The 23020-nt window shown below is 41.0% G+C and overlaps 1 protein-coding gene across 1 annotated transcript in view; it reads left to right on the top strand.

Moving 5' to 3' along the window:
• The first annotated feature begins 2727 nt into the window (after nucleotides 1–2727).
• Nucleotides 2728–23020, top strand: part of Mp (collagen XV/XVIII-type protein multiplexin) — a 358297-nt gene continuing 338004 nt past the window's right edge. Inside the window, exons 1-2 of the mRNA XM_076791868.1 lie at nucleotides 2728–3100; nucleotides 20326–20393. Of these exons, the coding sequence (XP_076647983.1) occupies nucleotides 3090–3100; nucleotides 20326–20393 (79 nt within the window). The 5' untranslated portion in view covers nucleotides 2728–3089. The remainder of the gene's footprint in view (nucleotides 3101–20325; nucleotides 20394–23020) is intronic.

Genomic DNA, 23020 nt, shown 5'->3' with positions numbered 1-23020 from the left:
TTATTACGCACAACCGATTATTATTGGTACGCAGACACTGTTTACGATCGGTAAATAATTCCAGTCAGACACCGCGTGAATTCAAAGAGTGATATCGTCAATTACAACGTGCGCTCAGGAACGAATAAACATTCCGCTCGTTCTGATTGGTATTCTCTACAGCGGGCACATTTGAAATCTTCAGACAAAGTTGAGCTAAGGTCCGCGGGCGTAAGTTGTTGGCTAATCTGCCGGCCGCTGGTTTCGAAAAGAGGTGAAAACTGTCCGAAATTGTTTCGCGTTCACCTGTTTCGAGCGTGGCTTTCGAGACAACCGTGTACAAAGAGAGCATCGAATAAGTTTGTACGTTGACACGCTTTTCTATTTTCAAATTACAAACGAATGGAAACCTGTCGTTTATATTGCGCGCAATTTTCTGCATACTCTGTTCCGTAGCGTTTCGCGTAGACGACTGTGACGTAAAAGCGCAGACAGCCGCAATAGTCAGGAGCATTTAAAAACCCGTAGCGGCGCCATCGTGTATGCTAGACGATCTCTAATATGAATATAACGATGCCTTCATAGGATGACTTCCACTTGCTCCACAAATCTTGACATTGGCGGGAGCGTTCTTAAAAGTGACCGCATCCGTCCAGCAGCTGCTGCCTAGCGGTTACATCAGCTTCCACAGAAGCAGAAATTATCGGCGATCCAGTTGACGTAACTCGATCGAATCGAAGCTTATCCTTCTTGTGCTCGAACGATTTACGATCGAAACGGCAAAACGAGAGAACGATAATTGAGGCACAGAGGTAACGTACCGCGATCGCGAAGTTGCGACTCGATTCCTCGTCGAGGGGAAACTCGTCATATCCGTCTTTAAATATCACCTCATTGATGATTGCACGAGTAAGCAATTGATTAACGTAACAAACAATGCACGCCGCACTGCATTTGCCTCGACCCGAGGCTATCATTGATGACAGGTTGGTGCGATCATTCTGTATCTTTATCGCGACGCTTGATTGTACCTATCAACGCAACGAATCTTCCGAGTTAATTCCAACGCTGTCGGTTAATGCGACGTGTTTATTATCGCAATGTTTCAAATATTCGGCCGCGTTCAGCTTACCGCGAAAAGTAACGGAAGCATGATATCCGATTTTTAATTTAGCGAGCCTCGACGAGCCTTATTGGAGGGATTCAGTGACGATTTTTACCAAATTAAATGAAACCAACATTTTCCTGGCATGGGATTTTAAATGTTTGCTTCTCCGATTATTAATGTGTGCCAGCCTGTGACAGCTTCATTTTCATATGAAGCATACTGATCACAGCGCAGTAAAAGTAACAGGCCAGAGCTATTTATACCTTGACTTTATTCATATTATTTTCCAGCTCAATACTGATTACCGCTGTCAGAATGAAATATTGCGAGACCTACATTACTATCTTATACTTCTCTTTCCCCATTTTATTCGAGAACATTGGAATTTGTGCTACTGATTTTCACGAAATCGCGAAGCTCTTGAAAACTGTGAGCACTGTAATCTATGATATATCGTCTTCGACTAGAAATTACAACAGAAAGCTCGACATGCTACAATGAAAAGTATTTTTTTTTTTTCGTTTCCGTTCGCGTACGCAAATCAGTTATCGTTTTCATGAACGGATTATGAGCATAATATTTATTTGGTTTCTCATATCGCTAAAACGCTTCTTCTTATTTAATTTGTTATACTATATGTTATTACATGTACAGTATAAAACTTGTTGAACTGTAATTTTATTTCAATCCAAGTGTCATGAACTATATAGCAAAAACTCATCGTCAACCACCGATTTCGGTACTAATGTCATTTGTGTGTATTTCGCGTTTAATCCGACCATAGCTAAGAAACAAATACCTTACAATTAGTATACTATATTAGTAGTATAGTATCACCGCCGTGTTGATTTTTGAAAAATGTTGGAACATTTGTTGGAATCTGTTTCAATTGTTAGTATTATCATAAATTATCATTAGTATTTCGTTTTGCAAAAAAGTATGTACAAATGTTCACTTGAAGTGTTGAGAAACTAAAGTTCATAATTATCTGAAAAGTGCTTTGGTTGGACATGGCCAGTTTCGATACTGCACGACAAAATGCGCTGTCCACACGGTTGATCCTCTTCAGGATCCGCAGGCGGGCATCCCGTTAGCCAGTTCCATCGAAGACAGATTGCAATAATCCGCGAAGACAGGAATGAAAAGGATTTTCGTTGATTTCGTAGCAGTGGCGGATTCACTAAAACAGATTTAGCCGGCGGCCGGAAGATGGCGACGCATTGGCCGGCGTCGGGCGTCGTGTCGGCGGCAGTCGCAAGGACGACACCGTCGCCGCCACGTGGGGAGCGAATTTGAATCGGCCGCCATTGACACCTCGTCGCCGGCTCGAAAGCACGCAGAGTAGCGTGTCTGGTCCAACCGTGAACCATATCGAGCATCAACCCTGATCAAGGCTAAACCCCTTAACCGATCTACCCTGTCAACACCGTCATTTCATCAACGTATAAAACCCTAATCGTTAGAAGCGACGCGAAAAGGGCATTGCGGTTTAGAAGGTGCCTAGATCAGTTCTGCGAGAGGTCTAGCAGAGCGCCCGGCAGCCTACTCGTGGAGTAGGAGGAGGATAGGAGGGAGAAAAATCGAGAAGGAAGCGGCAAGTGTCACGAAGGGACTGTTGTCAGTGAGTGGTGGACCGTGGAGCCGTTTGGGCTGTCAGCAGCGCTTGCTATAGTAGCACGGGTACCTGCGGATCTTGCGCCCGAGGTGGACGCAGAGTGTGATCGGGGGTAGATCTCGCTGCCGATCAGACCCGGAAGTACGTTGACCTTGCTCCCGAGGCGACCTTGGCGATTGGCGCCACTGTCGACCCCCGTTTAACCCGGGTATCGAGCTGAAATCGAGTGCCGCCTTTCTCGGCCGTTTGATCCGGGATCTATAGTCCGCCGAGTGTCAGTGACCGTTTGTGTGTGCTGTCCCCCGAGTGGTTCTAACGTTGATTTACGACCGGGTGAACGAGCAGAGAAGATTGAACACCTTCGCCGAGCTGATGGAATGACCCAACATGTGGCCTAGGTAAGTTGTGCCGAAGCGCGACCAGCTTCCGGAACTTCCGCAGGTTCTGATCATCTCGGTCAGGTGAATTAAGGGGTGAACAGAGGATGACAGAGCCACAGGTAGGCCACCGAGTGGCCTACGAATCGGACAGCTCCTTTGGCTGATTTTATGCTGTGGGATTTGTAGGTTTTTGACCTTGAGTTTCGGTGGGCTCGGGGATCTCGGTTTTTGGGGTTCGTGGATTTTTCACGTGTACGATCGTTGTCACTGCTGGTGCCGAGGTGTCGTTTCGCCGGGCGTGGTAATGAAGTCCTTGTGCGCAAATGAAAGGTCGTTCGTTTTGTCGGAAATCGAGTTCACGGGCGTAAACTCCCGCTTTATTTACCCCGCGCGATGAATGGACGCTCGGGGACCCTATTTCCGCGGTGTTCGTTGACCTCGAAGTCACCGTTCGCCGGGTCTCGCTGATGCTTCGAATTGCGTTCGATGGAGCTTGCTTCATTAGATTATTAGATTATTTTATTTGATTTCGTCGGTGGTTTTTGATTGCTTCGAACCTGCGTGAACATTGTTTCTCGGCTGTGTTTTTTCTATCTGGATTTTCTTCCCTCTTGTTTTCATTGTGGTTGTTATATCAGTGCCAGTAAAGTAAAATATGTTTAAACATTCTCTATCTTTCCTTTTATGCTTTTTGTTGTATTAATGCTTACGAGCAGGATGCTTTCGACGATCTTGCACAACCATGGCTGAATTTACTCAACTATCAGTTTATTCATATTTTTGTACTTGTGTCTTTGAGATCAACGTTTATTTTCTTGTGGGAATTTATACCGAACGTTTTTAACACTGGGCCAAAATGAACTCGGTAAATTCTCATGAAAAGAGAGTCACCTCTGATTTCGATGGTTTCCTATTTTAATATGTTGTCAAGGTCATCACCCTGAGTAGTGTTGTGAAGATTGTACTCCAAGTTTTCTCATTCCACACGATATTTTGCATTTTATGCACACTGTTTTCGTTATTTAGCAAATGTATTGAATATAATTATGCACTCCATTAACAAATAAGAAGAGACAGATAGATTCGGATAGAAATGAAAAACCTCATGGGGTATACACGTTCCCAAAACGCTGGGTACTTTTACATGTGAAAACATGAATGAAAGTGTTCGAAACAACTGATTTCAATACAATAGTTTCTTAAAACTACAAACAGGAAAGCTACAATGCAAATGTCGAAGAGAATTATTCACCTGCCCGTTTAAAAATTAAAGTTTCTGTCTTCGTGATTCTGCATGGCACACGTTATTCAAATTACAATAGTCTTGCTCGTTGCTAGATTATTTATCGTCATACTCCAGTCAGTTGTTAATCAGAGACAATATTACCAGGTTAAAAAATTAAAACAGAGGATCAGAAACATTACTGGCACCCATATGTCCCTATCAAGGCTAAAAGGATTGAATAATTTGGCGTCCGTATCCTTTTTTTCGAACGAGATAACGCGATTTTTTCAACTGCGAGATCATTTTACCATTTACGGAGGCTGGTTCTTTTTTTTTGTAGTTTCTAGTCGCAGAATTTTTAGCTGGGAAATTGTAAAAGCGCTCTTTCATTTTTCGGTCTCGATTATACAAGGTATAAAATATTCAGTCGCACTTCTGGATAACCGGATTTGCTCTTCAAGCACCCATTCTAGGTCTAAAATCCCTCTGCGTTCATGTATCGTTCCAACGGAAACCCAGTCGTCTGTAATAATCGAGCCAGGTACGTTTCCATGAACGACTTAGCCTCGACCCTGCGAAGTAGCTGCACTCCGTTGATATTTCCTTGAATCGCTTGTACATTTATTCCTCCGAAACTTCTTCTCGTTATTAATTCCAGAGTAATTTTCGGATGAAACTCTTGATTCTATATATTTTCTCATCGTCCCGCCATTATGTTGTAATTTTTAGATTTTAAGTAATCGATAGATTACTTATTTGGTTAACGTTGAAATTAAGTGAAGCGTACAGTAGTTAACGAGGATTAGCTGCCTTATGCAACTTAAATATCAGAAAAGATGTGATTTTACCGAGTATCTCAATTAGTATTAATTGTAGGTGAAATGCCAGTCTGTGCAGATATTTGCAGAAAATCATAATAAAATATTTGATCTTTTTAGAAGATCAATTTTATCAACCATTACTCGATTCTAACGGAATTCATAGGGAAACTTGCAGCCGCAATTACAATGTCTTCGTCAGGTATCGTTATTGTCACGAGGTCGAGTAAGTAAGGTCTGGAGTGTGAATAAAATTGATTTATTTTATTAATCTTCGAACATTCGCTTGCGTTCGAGCTGCAAACGAGCACGAATTTGTTGAAGTGATAGAGGGAGGGGTGGGAGGGGAGGGGAGGAGGCGACCGAGCATTCGTTCATTTCGCCTAAACGCGCCGTAAGATTGATGATACTTCTACGTGCGGTTTGTAGAATGAGGAATCGTTCTCTTTTCTCAGAAAAAACAGTAACTTGGGACACCGCGGGGCTGCTGGACGGTAAAAAAAAAAACAAAAATACAATTGAATATAGAATCATTGAAATTCGAGATGTCCCGGTTCACAAACCCACCAATCTCCCCGCGGCTTTCAGCAGTCTCTAAGAAAGTAACTCGTAAATCTTTCGTTCCGGACACTCTCCGGGGGTTGTTGAATCGATGGTTATCGCAGCCGAAGGGTAGCTGACCTAATAAACCACGATACACAAGAGTCCCGGCGATACTCTCTCTGGCGATCATCCATCAAACGGAACGCAACGGTCACCTAGAAATCCGTGCGCGCATCGTGCGTTTGTCAACGTATCGTCGCGTTTGTCGGCGCGTCGTCCGCGCGTGTCACCGTTGTCGTTAACGTATCGTGCGACGTATTCCCTGATAATAGAGGGAAAGAAAGAGTGGCAGAGGGCGGGGGGGGGGGGGGGCGCAGGTAACGGCGACGCGTCGCGGGTGCATTACGCGGATGCACCGTATTAATCCTGGAGAAGGTGGCGAATTCGCATTTTCCGTGTTTTCGGTCCAACGACATAACTCAACGCGTTTATTCTTTTTGGAATTCCCTCCCCCCCCCCTCCCGGCCACCCGCTCGACGAGCGCATTCGGGGGAGGAGAGAAAGAGTGACGTGAAGGGGTTGAAGGGAGAAAAGGGGTGGAACACACGTGCCACGTGACGGCCGCGTGTTAATCCGCGCGGAGTGTATTTACGAGTCCGCTCGCATTCGGCGCACGTGTGGCGCGCCAGCTTTAACGGAGAGCTCGTAAGCGTAACGCGGAATACCGTGTTGCGCGTTGTTCAACATCAAGTCGTAGATAAAATCTACGAACGTGTCGTTCCCGTGGACTTTTCCTTCCTTCCTTCCTTCCTTCCTTCCTTCCTTCCTTCCTTCCTTCCTTCCGCCCTTTACGCCCGCCCTTCGCGCACGGCACAGCCGCCGGTTGATCCGTTTTAAGCTTCGACGAAGATTCGTTTCTCGCCACACTGTGGTCCACCTGTCGTTTTAGAGGTTCGAGAGTCTCGTTTCTACCGGGAAACATCGAATCGAGTCGTATTAGTTTAAGGGCAAATGGATTTTCATTGTAGACAACGCGCTGAACGTATCTGCTTGCACGTAGGTCGCCCATGCACAGTGGTCCACGTGTCGTTTTGCAGGTTTAGAGGTTAATTTCAGGGCAGAAAACTAATTTCGTTTCATGGAGTTTGATTTCTACTATGCATTATGAAATGTAAAAGTTATATTCGGTACAGTGATTTCTCTGTATACGTCGCCAAGGTCTGGATGGTAAACGTCGCGGAATTATCCCCGCCACCGCGGGGTACACCCCGTGAGGGGACGCGAAACATAAACATAACACGGCTCGGGTATGTCTCCTGGACGATACATGACGCTGGCAAGACCCGTGTTGTTGACATATATCGAGAATTCACTAGATTGAATTCTGTTTAAGACTCTCATTTTTATAGTTTTTGTGGTTGGAATATTTTATTTTACTGTATTAAATTGTAATAGCGGTAAACATTATTAAATACACATTACAAATTTTACAACGATGTCGGAACCTTCACTGTTAATTGTTCTAGAAACGAGAGAATGCACCTACGCGTGTTCCTCGTGTACGAACGTACCCATGTCGCCATCCACTCGACCGTCTGACATTTAAACTGTGCCTGCCGGAAATTAGAATCTAAAGTTCTAGAATATTCCGCAAGAAGAATCGTTCTATTCGTTTAATTTATCATATAGATTCAGTTTATCATTCGCAGTGTTCACGGGTATGCAAAATATGGCAAACGCAAATTTTTCGAAACCCCAATTACACAAAATTGGTTTCTCTGAATAGTTCCCGTTTTCGTAAAACCACGCAGTAATGTTTACGTTTATGTAAAAATCGATAGCCCGATTGATTATCGATTTTATTTCCGATGATATTAAACACGTTTCCGGAATGATGCGACCGAAAGCCATCGGCGAAAGTGGATTCGGAACATCCAGGAATGCCGTTCGTAGAATGCAGACGATGAATTTAATCTGTTCGTATCCGTAACAATTACACGTTGGAGGAACAGCTGAAGGAAATGCAATTCACTGCAAAATTGATGTGCCGGCGTTCACAACGGTAAAGATTCCTAAGAGAAAAAGAATAATTTATTTCTGTGAAATGGGACGCAGCAGCAGGAAACTTCTGCGCCATTTCCTGGAGCGACGACTCCCTGGAAGTTTGGATCGTGTCGCCTGTTACGTTGCAGCAAGATTTCCAGAAAATTTGAAACACCGAATTATTCACCGTTCTTCTATCCACGGGTTAACCATTTTTCGAATTCCGCTGTCAATCTTCGCCGAACGTTACCCGACTCCAAATTTCCCGATTAAAATCTGATACAGTATCAAGTATTCGTTTATTGTAAACGCATAAATCCGCAGTCTAACGATAGCAGTTTCGTTCGATGATTAAACCCGGAAAGAAAATAATAGTAAATTGTTGTGCTGTTGTTGTGTACTGTAATCGAATACTTCTATCAATTCTGCGAGAGCTACAAATAAACGAAGACAACGGAAGTGTTCGAGTTTTATAATGAATGGGTACAAGTTGTGGGATTCCAAGCGTGCATCAGGAAAACTAGAAAAAGAAACTGAGAGAGATTGTACGATGATGAAAAGTGAATTGTCATCTATTAATTTTTGGAATGTAACTGCTGGACAATGTCCAGGTGTTGTGATCTATGTATTGATCGGCTTCACCGTTCTCCGGTTTCATCGAAAAGAGGAAACGGATTAAAATGACTATACGGCTCGACAGTGGAAGATGACCTCGCTATTTGATACCGTGTCAATTATTTATGTCCTGTCGACTAGACTACTCTCTACAGTACCACATGTTTAAATACTGTATCAAATATAACTCGTACATGAAATTTTGAAATCTGATAAAGGAAATATGTATAATATTTCATAGACTTTATAAGGATATAAGTATTTGTATAATTTTACATTCTAAACATGTGTACAATATGTCTAATATGTACACACATATGTGACTAATATGTGTACATAAATATACGTAGAGGTATAGAGAAAAAATATGCGCATATTTCATGCATGTTGTACACATGTTTTGTGTTCTAAACGTGTAAAATATTTGCAAGGAGAGGATTCATCTGAGGAGATCATATATTCTCGTAACGTATTATTTGTCAATTAAAGGTGTAAGCAGTCGTTTGATGCAACGCTTAACTCACATCGTGACGCAATACCAATTGCAACACGGAAGTGTCATGGACCTCGGAGCTTGCCTCGAGGAACTTTCGATTGTATATGCAAATGCGCTATTGCCTCCGTCTCTCTCTGACTCTCTCCCTCCCTCTGTCCATTTATGGTCGCTACCTTGTATTTATACATCAGTTTCTTGGCACGTTTCTTCTTCGTCACCATAACCGTGCCATAAAATAGTGAATCCAGATAAAAAAAAGTTCAGAATTTTTATTATTTCCTATTATTAACCCCTGAAAACCTTTAGGGGGTTTACTCGTAAAAACCTTTTCTAATACGTGCATAAATATTTTGAGTACTGACCAGTTTATCTTATTCGAATGGATACTTTCTTCTACCAAGGACAGTAAATATTATACAATTGTTTGCCAGTGCGATACAGAAACCACTGGAATTATATGCAGAGCTTTAGAAGATACCGTTGGCTACGAAGAGTATTGTTATCCTATGCAAAACCTTGTTTCATTGTGGCATAAATAATACCGTCCATATACCGCACTCGTATCCAGCGAAAGAAAAATATTCATGGATTCCTCTTTTCCGAAGTATTGAGAGATATCGAGGAAACTTTCAATTTCTGCCTACCCAGAAATCAAATTTCCGCGTTTCGCTATTTGTCAGAGGAAACTATGCCATGAAAATATTTTTAAAAAATGAATTACCTTCTTCGAATATTCACCGAAATTGTCATTTCTAATTTTATTCGCTAGAAAAATTATTGTTCGGGCGAAACTACCTACTGTATTCAAGAAATTGAAAGAAATAGCATAATTGTATGGGATTTCGATCAAATAAACTATTTTGTGTTCTAACAAAGTACAGTGTGTCGATCTTTCTCTCGTATTGCGAGTGGTCTCCATACTCGTCAATTGCCCAGAGTATTGACTATTCAGATTCTAAGTCTAAAAAAATTATTATTAAAAAAAAGAGAAAGAATGAAATTATTTTGACTTCGACGAAAAATTGGAGGACACTTATTTAAACTTTCGGTATTCTTATAATTCATTTCTTTTTTTGCAGAGTGAAGATAATTTATTTGTTTTACGGTTTTTCGAACAGCTTAATTTTTTGGAATATTTTTTCTCTAATCACAGATTCAATGCTTAAAAAATAACTTTAGAATACCGCCAGAAAACAGTTCCGAAACAGTGACGTGTTTGTATTCATATTTTATAAGAATGTGCGAAGTGTCAGCACATAATTAATACACTGGGCAGCAACGTAAAAGTGCAATTAAGCTGATTTCGTTTTCCATCAACTTCCACGAGACTACAACCGCTTAGAAACTACTTGAATAAAAGTTACGATAGAATTAGCCGCTTACAAACTTCTATAGAAATGTGGCGTGTACAATGCTAATTTGTTACTGATGAAGTTCGGTGTGCTGCTGAAGCACGTGGGAGTTTATATCAAGCAATTTCGGTGCGGGTCTTCAGTTCTATGTCCCAGAAAATACAAGTTGTTGTTGCCATTGTAAATTCTGTATGTATAACAGTATATCCCGCGCAACCCACGCTCGAATGAATCGCATTTCTCGCGTGTCAAATTACTTCTATTTCACCTCGTATAACGCTTTTTTTCGCGGTTATTTTTCCGGAACGAGCGAAAGTTAGCACTCCTTCATTTTACGGCTTTTCAGGATAGGTCGAAAATTATGGAAGCTTCAACCGCTTTTAAATTAGACGAATTTTATTGCACATTGCGCGGGCTTTTATGCTTGGCGTATGCCCCATCGTTTCGATGTGCTCGTGTGCCAATTTTGGGACATGTTACAACATTCACTTGGACGTTACAGCGCGAAATACTAAAAGGTTCGAACGAAAGCATGAAAATGTCTTTGTAGAAAATGCTTTAGCTATTCTCGTGTATTCATTTATGAGACACGATGCTTAGAAAAATAAAATGTAGAGATTTTTTGTTTTTAATTTATATATTAACCGTAATTTTATATAAATTTACTATAAATCGTAAATTCGAAATCACTGTTGTTTCCTGCTTCGAAAAAAATGTTCAATAATGGATAGAATACAAATTTTGCTGGATATTTGCAAGAAACAGGAGCCAAATAAAAATGTAATTCGGCACCCAGAGTGTTTTGCAATTTTATCTCCTCATTTTTGCCAAAACTGCATAAAGTCCGTGGTCCACACATAGCTAGTCGCTTTTTATTTTGTCAAAGATTATAGTACAAGACATGACTGCATTAGTTTCCCCAGGAACACGAACAACGAATATTCGGAGTTCCGAGATCTACAGATTCGCGCGATCAATTAGAAAAGATGGAAACCTTTTCAATATCCTTTACCGGAATGCAACGTGAATTTCCAATTACGCCGCTCCTCAAATTCCCCGAACAGCCACTGCGTGAAATTCACCTTACCGGGCATCCTTCCGAAATTAAATTTTTATTTCAATTAAAATTAGGACGTCCCATCTGGTCTGTGCTCGCCATCGACTTCACTGCTTCATGTTAAACGAGGCGTTTTACCATCATTTTAATTATTTAGCTTTTAAAGCCAAACGTATTCAAAACACCAAAAATAGATGACCAAAGTGAATTTTTCGACCATTTCACTGTTGAATGAATGATCCAACATTTGGTTTACCATGATATCAAATAATTATTTATGTACTCCTATTATGTACTCCTCAAAAAATTTGTTGATTAGTGTCTTGTCCATTTTCAATAACGTAGGTACTTACAATAACCATGAATTATGTAACGGTACAATTTATATGCTATTAAAAGTCCATAGCTTCGGAGATTTTTCATTTCGCCGAGGCATACAGGGTGTCCCAAAAATATTGTACTTCCTTGAAAGAGGTGATTTCCAGGGTTATTTGAAGCAACTTTTTCCTTTGCGAAAATGTTATCCGAGGCTTTATTAAGGAGTTATTAACGAAAAACACGGACCAATCGGAGCTCGGCTACAGCGGACAGACTCCGCCTCTGCCAATGCCAACGCCGCGCTGTCGCCGAACCGTCATCCCTCTGCTATAGCCGTGCTCTGATTGGTCCACGTTTTTCGTTAATAACTCCTTAACGGAGCTGCGGAGAACATTTTCGTAAAGGAAAAAATGATTTCAAATGACCTTGGGAATCACCCTTTTCAAGGAAATACAACATTCTCCGGACACCCTGTACATGTTTTCCATTTCTGACGATGGTGTAATTTTAGTACGGTCCAGTTCACTGGATCCTCACTTTCGTTTTCGCAGCGGCGGTTTAATGTTGTAAATCTTGTTAGTGGAAACAAGTGAAGCAAATGTAACACCTTGGTCATCGTAGGGGACCGCGCAGTCGTTCCGGGTGTCGCGATAAATTAAGTCGGAAGTGTGCGATCGCAGAAAACGACGCGACGCGTCTGGCATAGGAGCGCGTGTCGTTGTCGCCCGGGACCGCAGCGGAATGTATTTATTTGAAATGCCATCCTCGAAGTAACCGTGCCGTTAACACCGGCGGAATTTCGGTTTTGAATCGCGGTATTGACGCGGCCGCCGATTGACCGGCTGTTCCTTCCGTGGGCGTTAATTTATCGGGCACAAGGGAGCTCTGTTCAATTTTATTCGAATCACCGAGGTGCGCGCATCGATAACTTCTGCGGGGCTGTGTAACTTTCGGAAATTTTATTGTTTCCACGGAGTTTTATGAATACAAACTGCCTTGCGTGACGTTACACGATAGTCCCGCGGTGTGATAATGCAGTGTAACGTCCAATTAATATGGAATTTAATTAAAACTCCCGCTAAAACGGACACACGTGCGCGACGGAAACGCCGTTTCAGATTAATTTAATATTGTTTCTGTGCGCGCACTACACAGCTTGCTGCTCTCACATTTCCGAGGAAATTGATTGTGAATTTAATGAGCAATGCGGAAATTGTTTAAGGGATAAAATCCGTTTGTTGTATGTTTACAAAGCGGAGAATGCTTTCACACGTTAACGCGTTTCACATGTTAACACTAGATCTATGGAGCACTAATACAATCCAGATTAGTCACATTATTAGTCGCTTTATTGTTCTAGTGTAAATATAATATATTTTACAGATACAAATTAAAACGCGATTTCAAGGAAAGATTCCACGAATAAATGCGAGTTGCAAAATGTGCGCAGGCTCGCGAAGAAATAGTATTCAAAAAGCGCCCCGTTAATAACAAGATTATCGCAAAAATCTTGGGATAATCGGAAATAATTGTTCCAAGATTAGGCAAACATTAATGGGGCATAATTTTCCATTCTTTTTCTCGTTACCAAATGAGTTTGGCTGGCTCCGACTGCCTCCATAACGGGTTAATGGGGGAGCGTGCGTGTTTAATAGGAACATATTGCTCTATGTGGTAAGTTCTGATTAAAGCGCAACTACTGGTACGAAAAACATTCTGCTTAACACTGCTTTTAATTAACATTTGTTTCGGAAACTAATGTCTCGATTTGGAACACCAAATAGCGCGTGGCGGATTAATATTCTCGCTTTGTAACATTTATTAAAATAAATACTTAATTTTTCTTACCTACAATATTTTACCAAAATCATTTTTATGTGGACAGTATGAGACAATATTTTGTAAACAATTTTTCGAATAAACTCTACACATGTGTCAGAAATATCATTCTAAGAGAGACAGATTAAACAATAAATACGCTTTAAAATTTATTAGCAAAATCAGTTCTAAAAAAGCTGAAAAATTCGACCACGATTTTTCCTAATATCAAAAAGATATTATTTCACTTTCTATATTTTTCTGAATTATTTATTTAGCATCGTATCAACGATTTGTATGGGCTATTACCGACGTCGCAATTGCACAATTGTTTCGTTGCTTAAATATTTCCAGTGCGTGTACTGCTATCACCGCACTGATAAATTTGTGCATTTTTGTTACATAATTTTACCCCCTGGAAGAATGGTTTATTTTGCTTCTCGGTCTAGCATCGAATTAACCCGTCTCCAATAAATATTATTAATCGCGATGGTCCAAGCTTTCTAAATGCGGATCAAGAGAGCGCGAGTGCACGTTGAGTGCATCGTAAGTTCTGAGCTGCGGCTCGGTTAAAAAAAAATCCGGCTAACTTTAGGACATTACACTGTCGTAACCAGGAAGGTTGTCTGTCACGGTTGATCTTCCGAAAAGAGAATGAAATGAGAATTCTTCGCTCGAATAGTTGGCAGTTCTCCCTTGTCCGTTGTCAGCTAGAGCGCGTTATCCCGGCTGCGCTGCGTCTCCGGCGCGGCGGGGCGCGGGCTGGATTCGGTGCAACAAGCACTCCGGATCGATGCGCCAAGTCGATTTTTCCCCTACCCCGTCGTTGGATCGGTCCGCACGGCGATGCACCTCCGCGCTCCTGGTTAGCGCTAATGAATGAAGCTGCATGAAAGGACACGCGCGCGAAAAGCAATGGCAATTAAAGGCGTCTGTGTCCGCGTGCTCCGATGATCTTTGCAGACAGATTTAGCGCACGCTTCGCGCAGATAGTTGCTCCATCTCTTCCCAGCAGTTTCCCGTTTCACGTTACGAAGAATTGCATCGAAACGTTAGAACATTTCAAGTTGAATCAACGCCTATCCCAAAAATATAAAAGTGATGGTGTAAGATTTCACACATTTAATCAACGAATTTTGGTTACGAATAGCTGGGTATTATGAATGACCAAAATTATTTAGGCCACCTAAATCTTGAAAAAGTTATTATTAAATGATATTCGTATTGTCATCTGGAGTGAGCGCTCGTGGTCCCCTGAATTATTCTTACTATTCGAGAGATTCTGCTTTTAGTTTAAAATCGCTCGACCAGTTATAAACGGAACCGCGCTTGCGGCTCCAGTTTATTAGCCAGGGTTCGAGGATTTATCTAGGGAAATTTGGAAGGGCAATTGTTCTTTACGAGGGAACTGTCATACTCGTCCGCGTGTCAATGTGCACGGCTATTCCTGTCGTGAATCTTTACGAGCAACATTCCATAAACGTGAGGATCGCATTAACCGTGTATCGCCCGCGGCACGTGGCCCCGAAACGTTGGTTTATAAGTAGCAGCATGCCAGAGATGAGTTAAGAGACTGTCTGACGTCTCGTTCCGACTGTGGTCGAATTATCATCCACGGAGATTAAAGTTTCGTGGCCACTGCCTATCCACCGATGTCAAGTGGATTCGTGGTTATCCCTCTGTTAGTGGTTCGGGAAATAGAACATACTTACTTTAGATTGAGAGATTCCCAGACACAGTTGCTCAAAAGCCGACTAGAGCACCCGGTAGCTGGAGCGTTAAATTTTTCAGTCATAACTCTAAGCCAGAGCTACTCAACGTGCCCATTAGCGGGCAAGGGCGCCCGCCGATGCCCGTGGGCACAGCCACGGGCAAAGCTACGGGCAAGTGACTTAGCCCCACTCCCAGGGGCTGTGCTACCCCCAGTAGGCCGTAGCATAACCGTAACTGACTATGCGTGTGACGAATGCATGGGTGTGGCTTCGTACCCGTGGGGCGTGGCTTCGAGCCCGTGGAGGCGTGGCTTCGTCCCCTTTCTGTGTACGCCCAGGTCAAGAAAATCGCTGCCCGTACGGGCAAACGCTGTACAGCTCTGCTCTAAGCGATTAAGTTTCGAACAACGAATTATCTCTCTCAGGGCAAGCGTCAAATATTTTCAGGCGACTGTAGAGTCAGTTGCCGCGTCGTCGTTAACATCATCATAAACTCGCATTATCGGTTTATCGACTTCGCCGCCGATATTACCTGTCCGTTCCGCGTATTGTTCAATATAGAAAGACAGTAGTGTTATTTTATGCTGTTAACAGATTTATAGTTCGACAACGGTTTTTACTCGGAAAGCGTTGAAACCATCGAATGAATTCGATTATTTTTCACACGACCCCGTACACTAGCAATTACAAATAAATGGAATTGTCAATACCTCGGTAATTCGAACCTAAATGAAAATAAAAATGGGTGTACAGCAAACCATAACAGCCCGTTCGCTGTTATTTAAAGTAACGTATTGCTTTGTTTCAACTACTGTACGAAATATGTAGTAAATGTATCGATTGGATTTTCTTTGGAAGAAACATCTCTATTATTGGAGACACTTGCGTAAATCGACAACTTCGCATTGAAACAATTCAGTTTTAAACGACAGCTCATGCATACTGAATTCCTATTGTTTAAATTGGATTAACAACTTGATCAGCCACTGTAACGTTACATCAAACATCAATAGCAAATAAACCTGCAAACTCTGTTAGTTTTTCTTCGAAATGATTGGCACCTTAGAGAAAGATATACTGTTTATTAAAGCCTAAGAATACTTTTCAGCGTTTTCGATAGTATACGCAATCGAGTCGTAAGACACGCGGGGAACTAAGGCTGTTCGATATCTCATAACGCACGCGGATTGCCGACAGGAATTCCTGGAAGAGTCGTAACACTCGAAAATATTTCACGGTCCTTTTCCCGAGTGAAGAATCTAAAAATAATGATGTTTAATGACATATACATACAAGCCCCCACGTGTCTGCTGTCCCTTTCGTTGGGTAGCCGAAGCGGGGCTCTCCCCTATTTTCGGGACAGAAATATATTCGTTTCCTTATTTTCTGCCATTCATCACTTCCTTCCAAATCCTCCGGATTCCGCAGTCTGCCTGTCGACGATTGCAAAAACTCGATGAAATACAAACCGTCGCCGCTCCCTTTCGAGTGTCCGATAATATATGGCGCTGTTAATTAAAGCGCCGGTGACATTCGGCAGAGTACAAGGCGGCATTAACGGAGGGACCATCGAAATGACATTTCGAAAATTTTTGTACAAGCTGACGCGAATTTCGGCAACACACGGTACACCGAACGTTTCGTTGCAACAATTTCGCCACCACGTGAGTGGACACAGTCTCCACGCTTTTTACAATCCACGTAATTTTTAATATTTTAAAGAGTGAGGCAGATTATGCGAATTGTATTAAAAATTTGTGTTAATCACTCCGCCAACCTGGGCGCCGGTTACGCATCAGGATCTCTAATTAAAATAATAATTAATCATTCAGAGCCTTGAAATCGCTAAATTAATTCCAAACAAGTTCAGTCTCTCTTGATGAGCAGCTAGATTGAACCGTGAAATTGGTTCATTATCGTCACTTCCGGCCAAAGAATATTCGGAACGAAACGCTCTTTGGCGAAGTTTCGCCCAGAATTTTGTCGTCTGTCGGAGTCTCTGGTGTATCGCTTCATTAACGAGCACCACTTCTCCGTCGTCGTCGACGACGTCGCCACTCGAGCTTCTCGCTTAATTATTCCGCCGCCACCCGGTACACGTGTCGTCGGCTCCCGGCCGGGCCTTCTCTGTTCTTTTAATTCCGTTTTATATCATTCCCTGGGCCACTGGGTTAATAGAGTGTCGTCATCCATCGACATTATCGCGGAAGATAGGGTCATATACATTTTCATTTCTTTAAGCTTTTTACCGCTACCCGAGACGACGTCTCCTTTTCGCCTAACCTTGCAATTCGAGAATTTCTACATGCACTTTCGCGTGTTACACGTGTGCACAGATCTGCAGATTTTTATGCGTTCGTCGCGTTTGCAAATTGGTCAGGCGCGAGACTAATTTTTTCGGAAATGAAATTTTGTCTCGATCTTCATTTTGTTTTCAGTGCATTTTCGATAAAGAATGAAATCACGTATAAAAACTTCTCTATATTTTAATCACTGTTCGACGACAGCTTCTCAGCTTGTCAAAGTTTAATCGCTCAACTTTAAGCACGCATAACTTTTGAACCAGTGAATGCCGCGCCTCAAAACTTCGATTTTCGGCACTTTCTCGCCAAAATATACAGGATTGCATAAAAAAGAGCTAAAAATTTCTGGTTTCCCGAGATAAAGTTTACGCAACTTGGAAGTTAACATGTTGACGAGATAAAAATTAAGAAGCCAAAATATTGTGCTTTGTGTGGATTAACACAAGAATTCATCTGAAAAAGTTGATCGATTAAATTAAATGCGTGTTGAGTGGAAAAACATATAATAAGATTTATGTGTCAACGAGCAATGTAATTGTACGAAATAAGTGGAAATTGTACTACTTTAATTTGTGTCAATGGAAGAATGTATCAGACTTTAAATATTAATACATACTAACTTGAATGTTAGCAGTACTGAATCGAGTAGGTCTTAATACAATATAATCATTATTTCCTTCTAGGAGCGGTATAGTTTGCGGTAGCTTCCACGATATTTATCGCCGCGGTTCTTTGCCTGCTTCCTTCTTTTATGACACGTTTCCGTTGAATCCGGATTCGTCTGACTTTTGTAAAAATCCAACTGTCGATGATGTCATACGCGCATAAAGAGGCTTTTCTAGAGCAACCAGACGGATCTATGGGAACTATAACACCCGGAAATCGTCAAATTTATGGCGAAACACGCGTGTGATGGCAATAGCTTTCAACCTTCTAATATTGGCTTGTCGTAACAACTTTTTATTATGTGATTATGGAGGATATTCTTATACAGAACGGACCACCCATTTAGAAGAATTTATTAATACCGTGGACTGTGCATTATAAGAGAGTCTCACTTTTTATGCGTTCACTCCATTTCACAAGTAGTTGATCAATCTCCAATATGGTGGCTGGAAGATTTTTTTCGATTCAATATGAAATAACGAATTAATTTGTACGCCTAATATTTCCATCGGAGGTATAATAATAGTTGCGGTGCAATGACCTTGCGAAACGGAAAACGAAAACAGCGGGCACGACCGTGCATGTGGATCGACTGGGGCGTTGCGCAAGGCTAGAATTCTCGATCGTGATTCACGATCAACAACGGTCGCTGCCAAACGCCCACATTCACCGGCACTCGCCGGTCGATGCAAATGCGTGTCACACTTTTCAAGTGAATTCCTGCTGTTCTACTGACCCCGGAACGTGACAAATCGTCTGCAGCCCTATGTGGAATAGCAACGTAGTCACACATGCGGATAGACAAACGCGACATTTTTCGTGCGGTTCGTTTACGTATTGTATTCACGTATCTTTAGTCTCAGAACTAGTAAACAGATAAATCTTTGTCCCATCATACGTGACAGAAATATGATGTTCTTCGAAAAAGAAAAAAAATGTTTTCACAGATTCCGTCAGTGTAACACCCACAACATACACTGTCACGCACTGAAAGGTGACACTGAAATATTGATTGTATGAAAAACAATCGATTTATTCGAAATATTGATGACCGTAAATAAAGCCCAGAATGACAACTTTGATCAATTTTGAAGGGAATAATTTCCGAAATTATAGTAGGTATGCAAAACAGTATGCAAATATTTTCACGTTCTACGCGGCTCTTTTTCGGAAAGTACCTACAATTTATTTTCTATGATTCTTCGAGAGCATCCGTTTTCTTTCGAAGGAAATTTGTATTGTATAATGCGTATTACGTCGCGCGGGAACGGTTAATTCTTGCAACTGGATTTTCCTTTTTCGCGTGTGGTAGTTACGCTAAATAAGTTCGTTGTACACGATAGGATTTTTCGACGCGGGGAGAGTTTTCAACACCCTTTAAGGGCTTGCTTTTTTCCACGAGAGATCTCGCATTAACGAAACAGGTTTCAACGAACCCAATTTTCCGGCGCCGTACTATCGTTCCCCCTTAAAAGTCTCGGGAGATGGACCCTTATTGTTTTGCTCGGAACTGCGCTAACATTTCGAATCGTTTTTGTGCTAATCTCCTGCTTTTCTTTCACGAGATCAGGTATCTTTTCCAGCATAGAGATTACGTACAAGCAACCAGCGAAACTTACTCTAACTCGTATCGTTACCATCTGTGATTCTACCTTACAATGCAGCATCGAATAGGTTTCTTTCTTGCGTTTCTTAGAACAATGTATTACAACATTCAACATTCCATTCCTTAAGTTTAATCGCTTTCCAAATGTTTTCTTTATATAACCTTCAAACCGTTTAATTGCATATAAATGGTTTTGAATATTAAAACAAGATGTCTATACACGGCTTAATTTCACCTTGGCAATCCACAAATTTTTAACGCGTAACTTTTGAATTAAAGATCTCCTCGCCTTAAAACTTCGAATTTTGGCATTTTCTCGTCAAGATGTACAGGATTGTATAGTAAAAAGTTAAAAATTTCTGGGTTGCAAAGGTGAAGTTTAACCCTATATATTTTTTTCAATAGTAGAATGACTATATTTTTTATTCATAATAATTAAGATTTTAAAGACACGTATCATGATAAAACCGGCAAAAAAATCTAAACAAATACAATATTATTGGCTTTATTAAATAATTTAAGGTAGTTAGTTCTAATGCGCCGTAGTTCTGTTTAAAAAAGCGTACCTCGTTTCTCCGAGGTCCCATAATTTCTTAAGTGTTGCGTAATCTACCATAGGCAGTGAAAATATGGGATTTCGAAGGTGTTGACAAAAATATCTTTTATTTCAGACTACAGCTGGTGATATTCATCGCGTTCTGCGTAACGTACGCCACCGCGGACTTCTTCGGCGAGAAAGGTAAGTGTCAGTTCATTCAACGGTAATGGTCCAACTCGTGGTGGTGATTCAGAGATTCGAGGACCATTTGTCCCTCTTTGCCCTTCCAGACGTCGTCTACTATGACGATTCGAGCTACGAAATTCCCAAGAGAGTCCTCCATCCGTCGAGGACTTCTCGAGGAATATTCAGCAGGTTTTTTACCAATCTTTTCCACCAAGTTTCACCGCAATTCGCGTTAAACCGGGATACATATAGTCGAAAGAGACCACTAAAAGTTTGTACCTATGTTCGTTTTGGTCATACTTGGCAGTAGCGATACCTATAGCGGAGTCCGGGTCTATTTTGACCCAAAGTATTAAAATCTTCAATTTCCTAATCAATTTCTGACCATTCAGTGGAATGAATAAACTATTCCACAAAGAACAATAGTAAGACTAATAGGTCTGCATATTTTCAAAATACAAAAAAAAAATGGAAATATGAAGTTTTGAATCATCTTAAGCAGTTTTGAAATTTCGAAAAAAGTTTATTGCGTACGTTTACCGGTGTCACTAAATGATCCAAAATGTTTTACTATCTTATAGTGTATTTTTTTTTAACGTATCGTACTATTAATTGTGCAGTTTGATATTCTTTAATTAGCGATAACTTGATACTTGTCTGTATCAAAATTGTTGTGTATTGTATTAAGTGTTGTTTGTCTCCGAGTTTCTTCGTCGACCAATTGTCGATGCAGCTACTTAGGCTACGTAGTTGCTATGAACGTGTTCTGTTCCATATCGATGGCGTCCTCGAATTCACTTATTGCGCGAATTTTTCACCGTCTAATGTGGAAAGCACGGTGATTCGTTCCGAACGCGTGGACTTCTTTCTTATTTAAGGGTGGTCAGACGGAAAACTAAATCGACCGACCGAACCCGATGAACTACCTCATTGAAACGGACGTTATAGAGTGGCATCTTAGGCTTCTACATAAATTGCACCTCTAAATCTTTGTTCTATTTCTCAATTCAGGAATGAACACGACAAGCAACGATACTGCTAGAAATATCAATGATAGATATACCGTAGAATATCTGCAGGAACACAATTTTTCTAACATTTTTATCGCATTTCAATCTTTGAACAGTGAGCTGAATATTAAGAAAATAAATAAAAAGTGTCTCCTGTTATAAACTTCTAAGCACTATTATTTAAAAAATGGTTAAACTATGCAGCTAATAAATAACTGACATTTAGATTATTCAGTCGTAAGCAAGTATTTGTTTGATTTTGCTTATCAATAAAAAAAAAAAAAAACAAAATTAAAGAAAATTTTATACTTTGTATTAAAGGTTTCATTGGGACCAGAATTTTTGCAATATTGGCATAAACTTCGGCAATCTACTTATAATTTAATAATTTTTCTCAAACTGATCACCGTAACGAGAAAGTAATGGTCTTCGGAAACGCACAGTAGCGATATTATAATTTTAAGAGACGCAAATCAAGTGAAAGGCAGTGAAGCTATGCGAAAGAATGCATAGTTTTTTCCGTCTTGAAGTTTCACTGTACCCTGTGACAAGCACGACAACGGTATTAAAAGTCTCGAGTAGACTTTACTCGCTGTGTAGTCGGATTCCATTTCAGAGTGAAAATACACCGTACTATACTTTCCCTTGTGCCACCTCAGTCACCTTTGGTCTCTTTGCAATAAAAACCATGAATAATTTCGTAATTTTATGGGGATACGTTGCGCTGTTTACATTGTTAAACTAGCGAGAAGGCATTCCCGCCTCTTTCACGACAGCGGAATTACAAGTGAAAATTTTTCTTGAAGCACGCGGCGGCCATTATTTAAACTATTCGTGTAACGTCGTAAGAGCTTAATAGCGGCCGAGAAAAAATTTTTCATGAAACTTTTTTATACAGAGGACGGGCGTAAAAAGCAGTGTAGTTGTAAAAGTCCCCTTTCCCCCAGCGACGTTTATTATCCGTGGAAATTTCGTTGATCGCGTAGCGACCGGAAAATTGCGAGCATACTTTTTAATTCGTTGTAATAATTCCATGTTTGTGAAACGTTTCGTTTTCTTTTGTTTGCTTTTCTTTTCTTCTCGTTTTTTTTTCTCATCAGGTTAAGCAAGGCAATATTGAAAATAACGCGAGAGAACGCGCGCGGCTCGGGCAGAGATGGACAGAGATTCATAAAGAGGGATTTAATAAAATCTTCCTTGAGCCGCAGTTACAGAGTCCTAATGTCTTGAAATGGCTTTATGATCATCAGCATATCTTTATTTCCTCCTTTAAGAATTTCATAACCTGAGGGAGCCGCTTCTCAGATTCAGCAGATATTTCATTCCGCAAGCCGTTTTTATACAGAGCCTAATCTCGTTTTCTTTCGTTCCCCGTTATTCTGATCACTCGTTACCAAGTCGGGGAAAACTCGTATTAAAAATCTCTCGCCGAAGCAACTTTCGAAATTCAACGGGTTCGCGCGGAACTTCCGGAAAGACTGGTCGATCATTCTCGTGGCTTCGTTTCACACATAATTGGCTACGAAATAAGAGATCGATTTTTATAATCAATTTGTCGAAAGCTTTCTTGCCGAACTCGACTAGACTGCGGATTTTTATGCAAAGTAAAAATTGTGCATCACAAGAACAGCA

Source organism: Halictus rubicundus, chromosome 8 (assembly GCF_050948215.1).
Source record: "Halictus rubicundus isolate RS-2024b chromosome 8, iyHalRubi1_principal, whole genome shotgun sequence".
NCBI lineage: Eukaryota > Metazoa > Arthropoda > Insecta > Hymenoptera > Halictidae > Halictus > Halictus rubicundus.
This window is presented reverse-complemented; position numbering and strand designations above follow the sequence as displayed.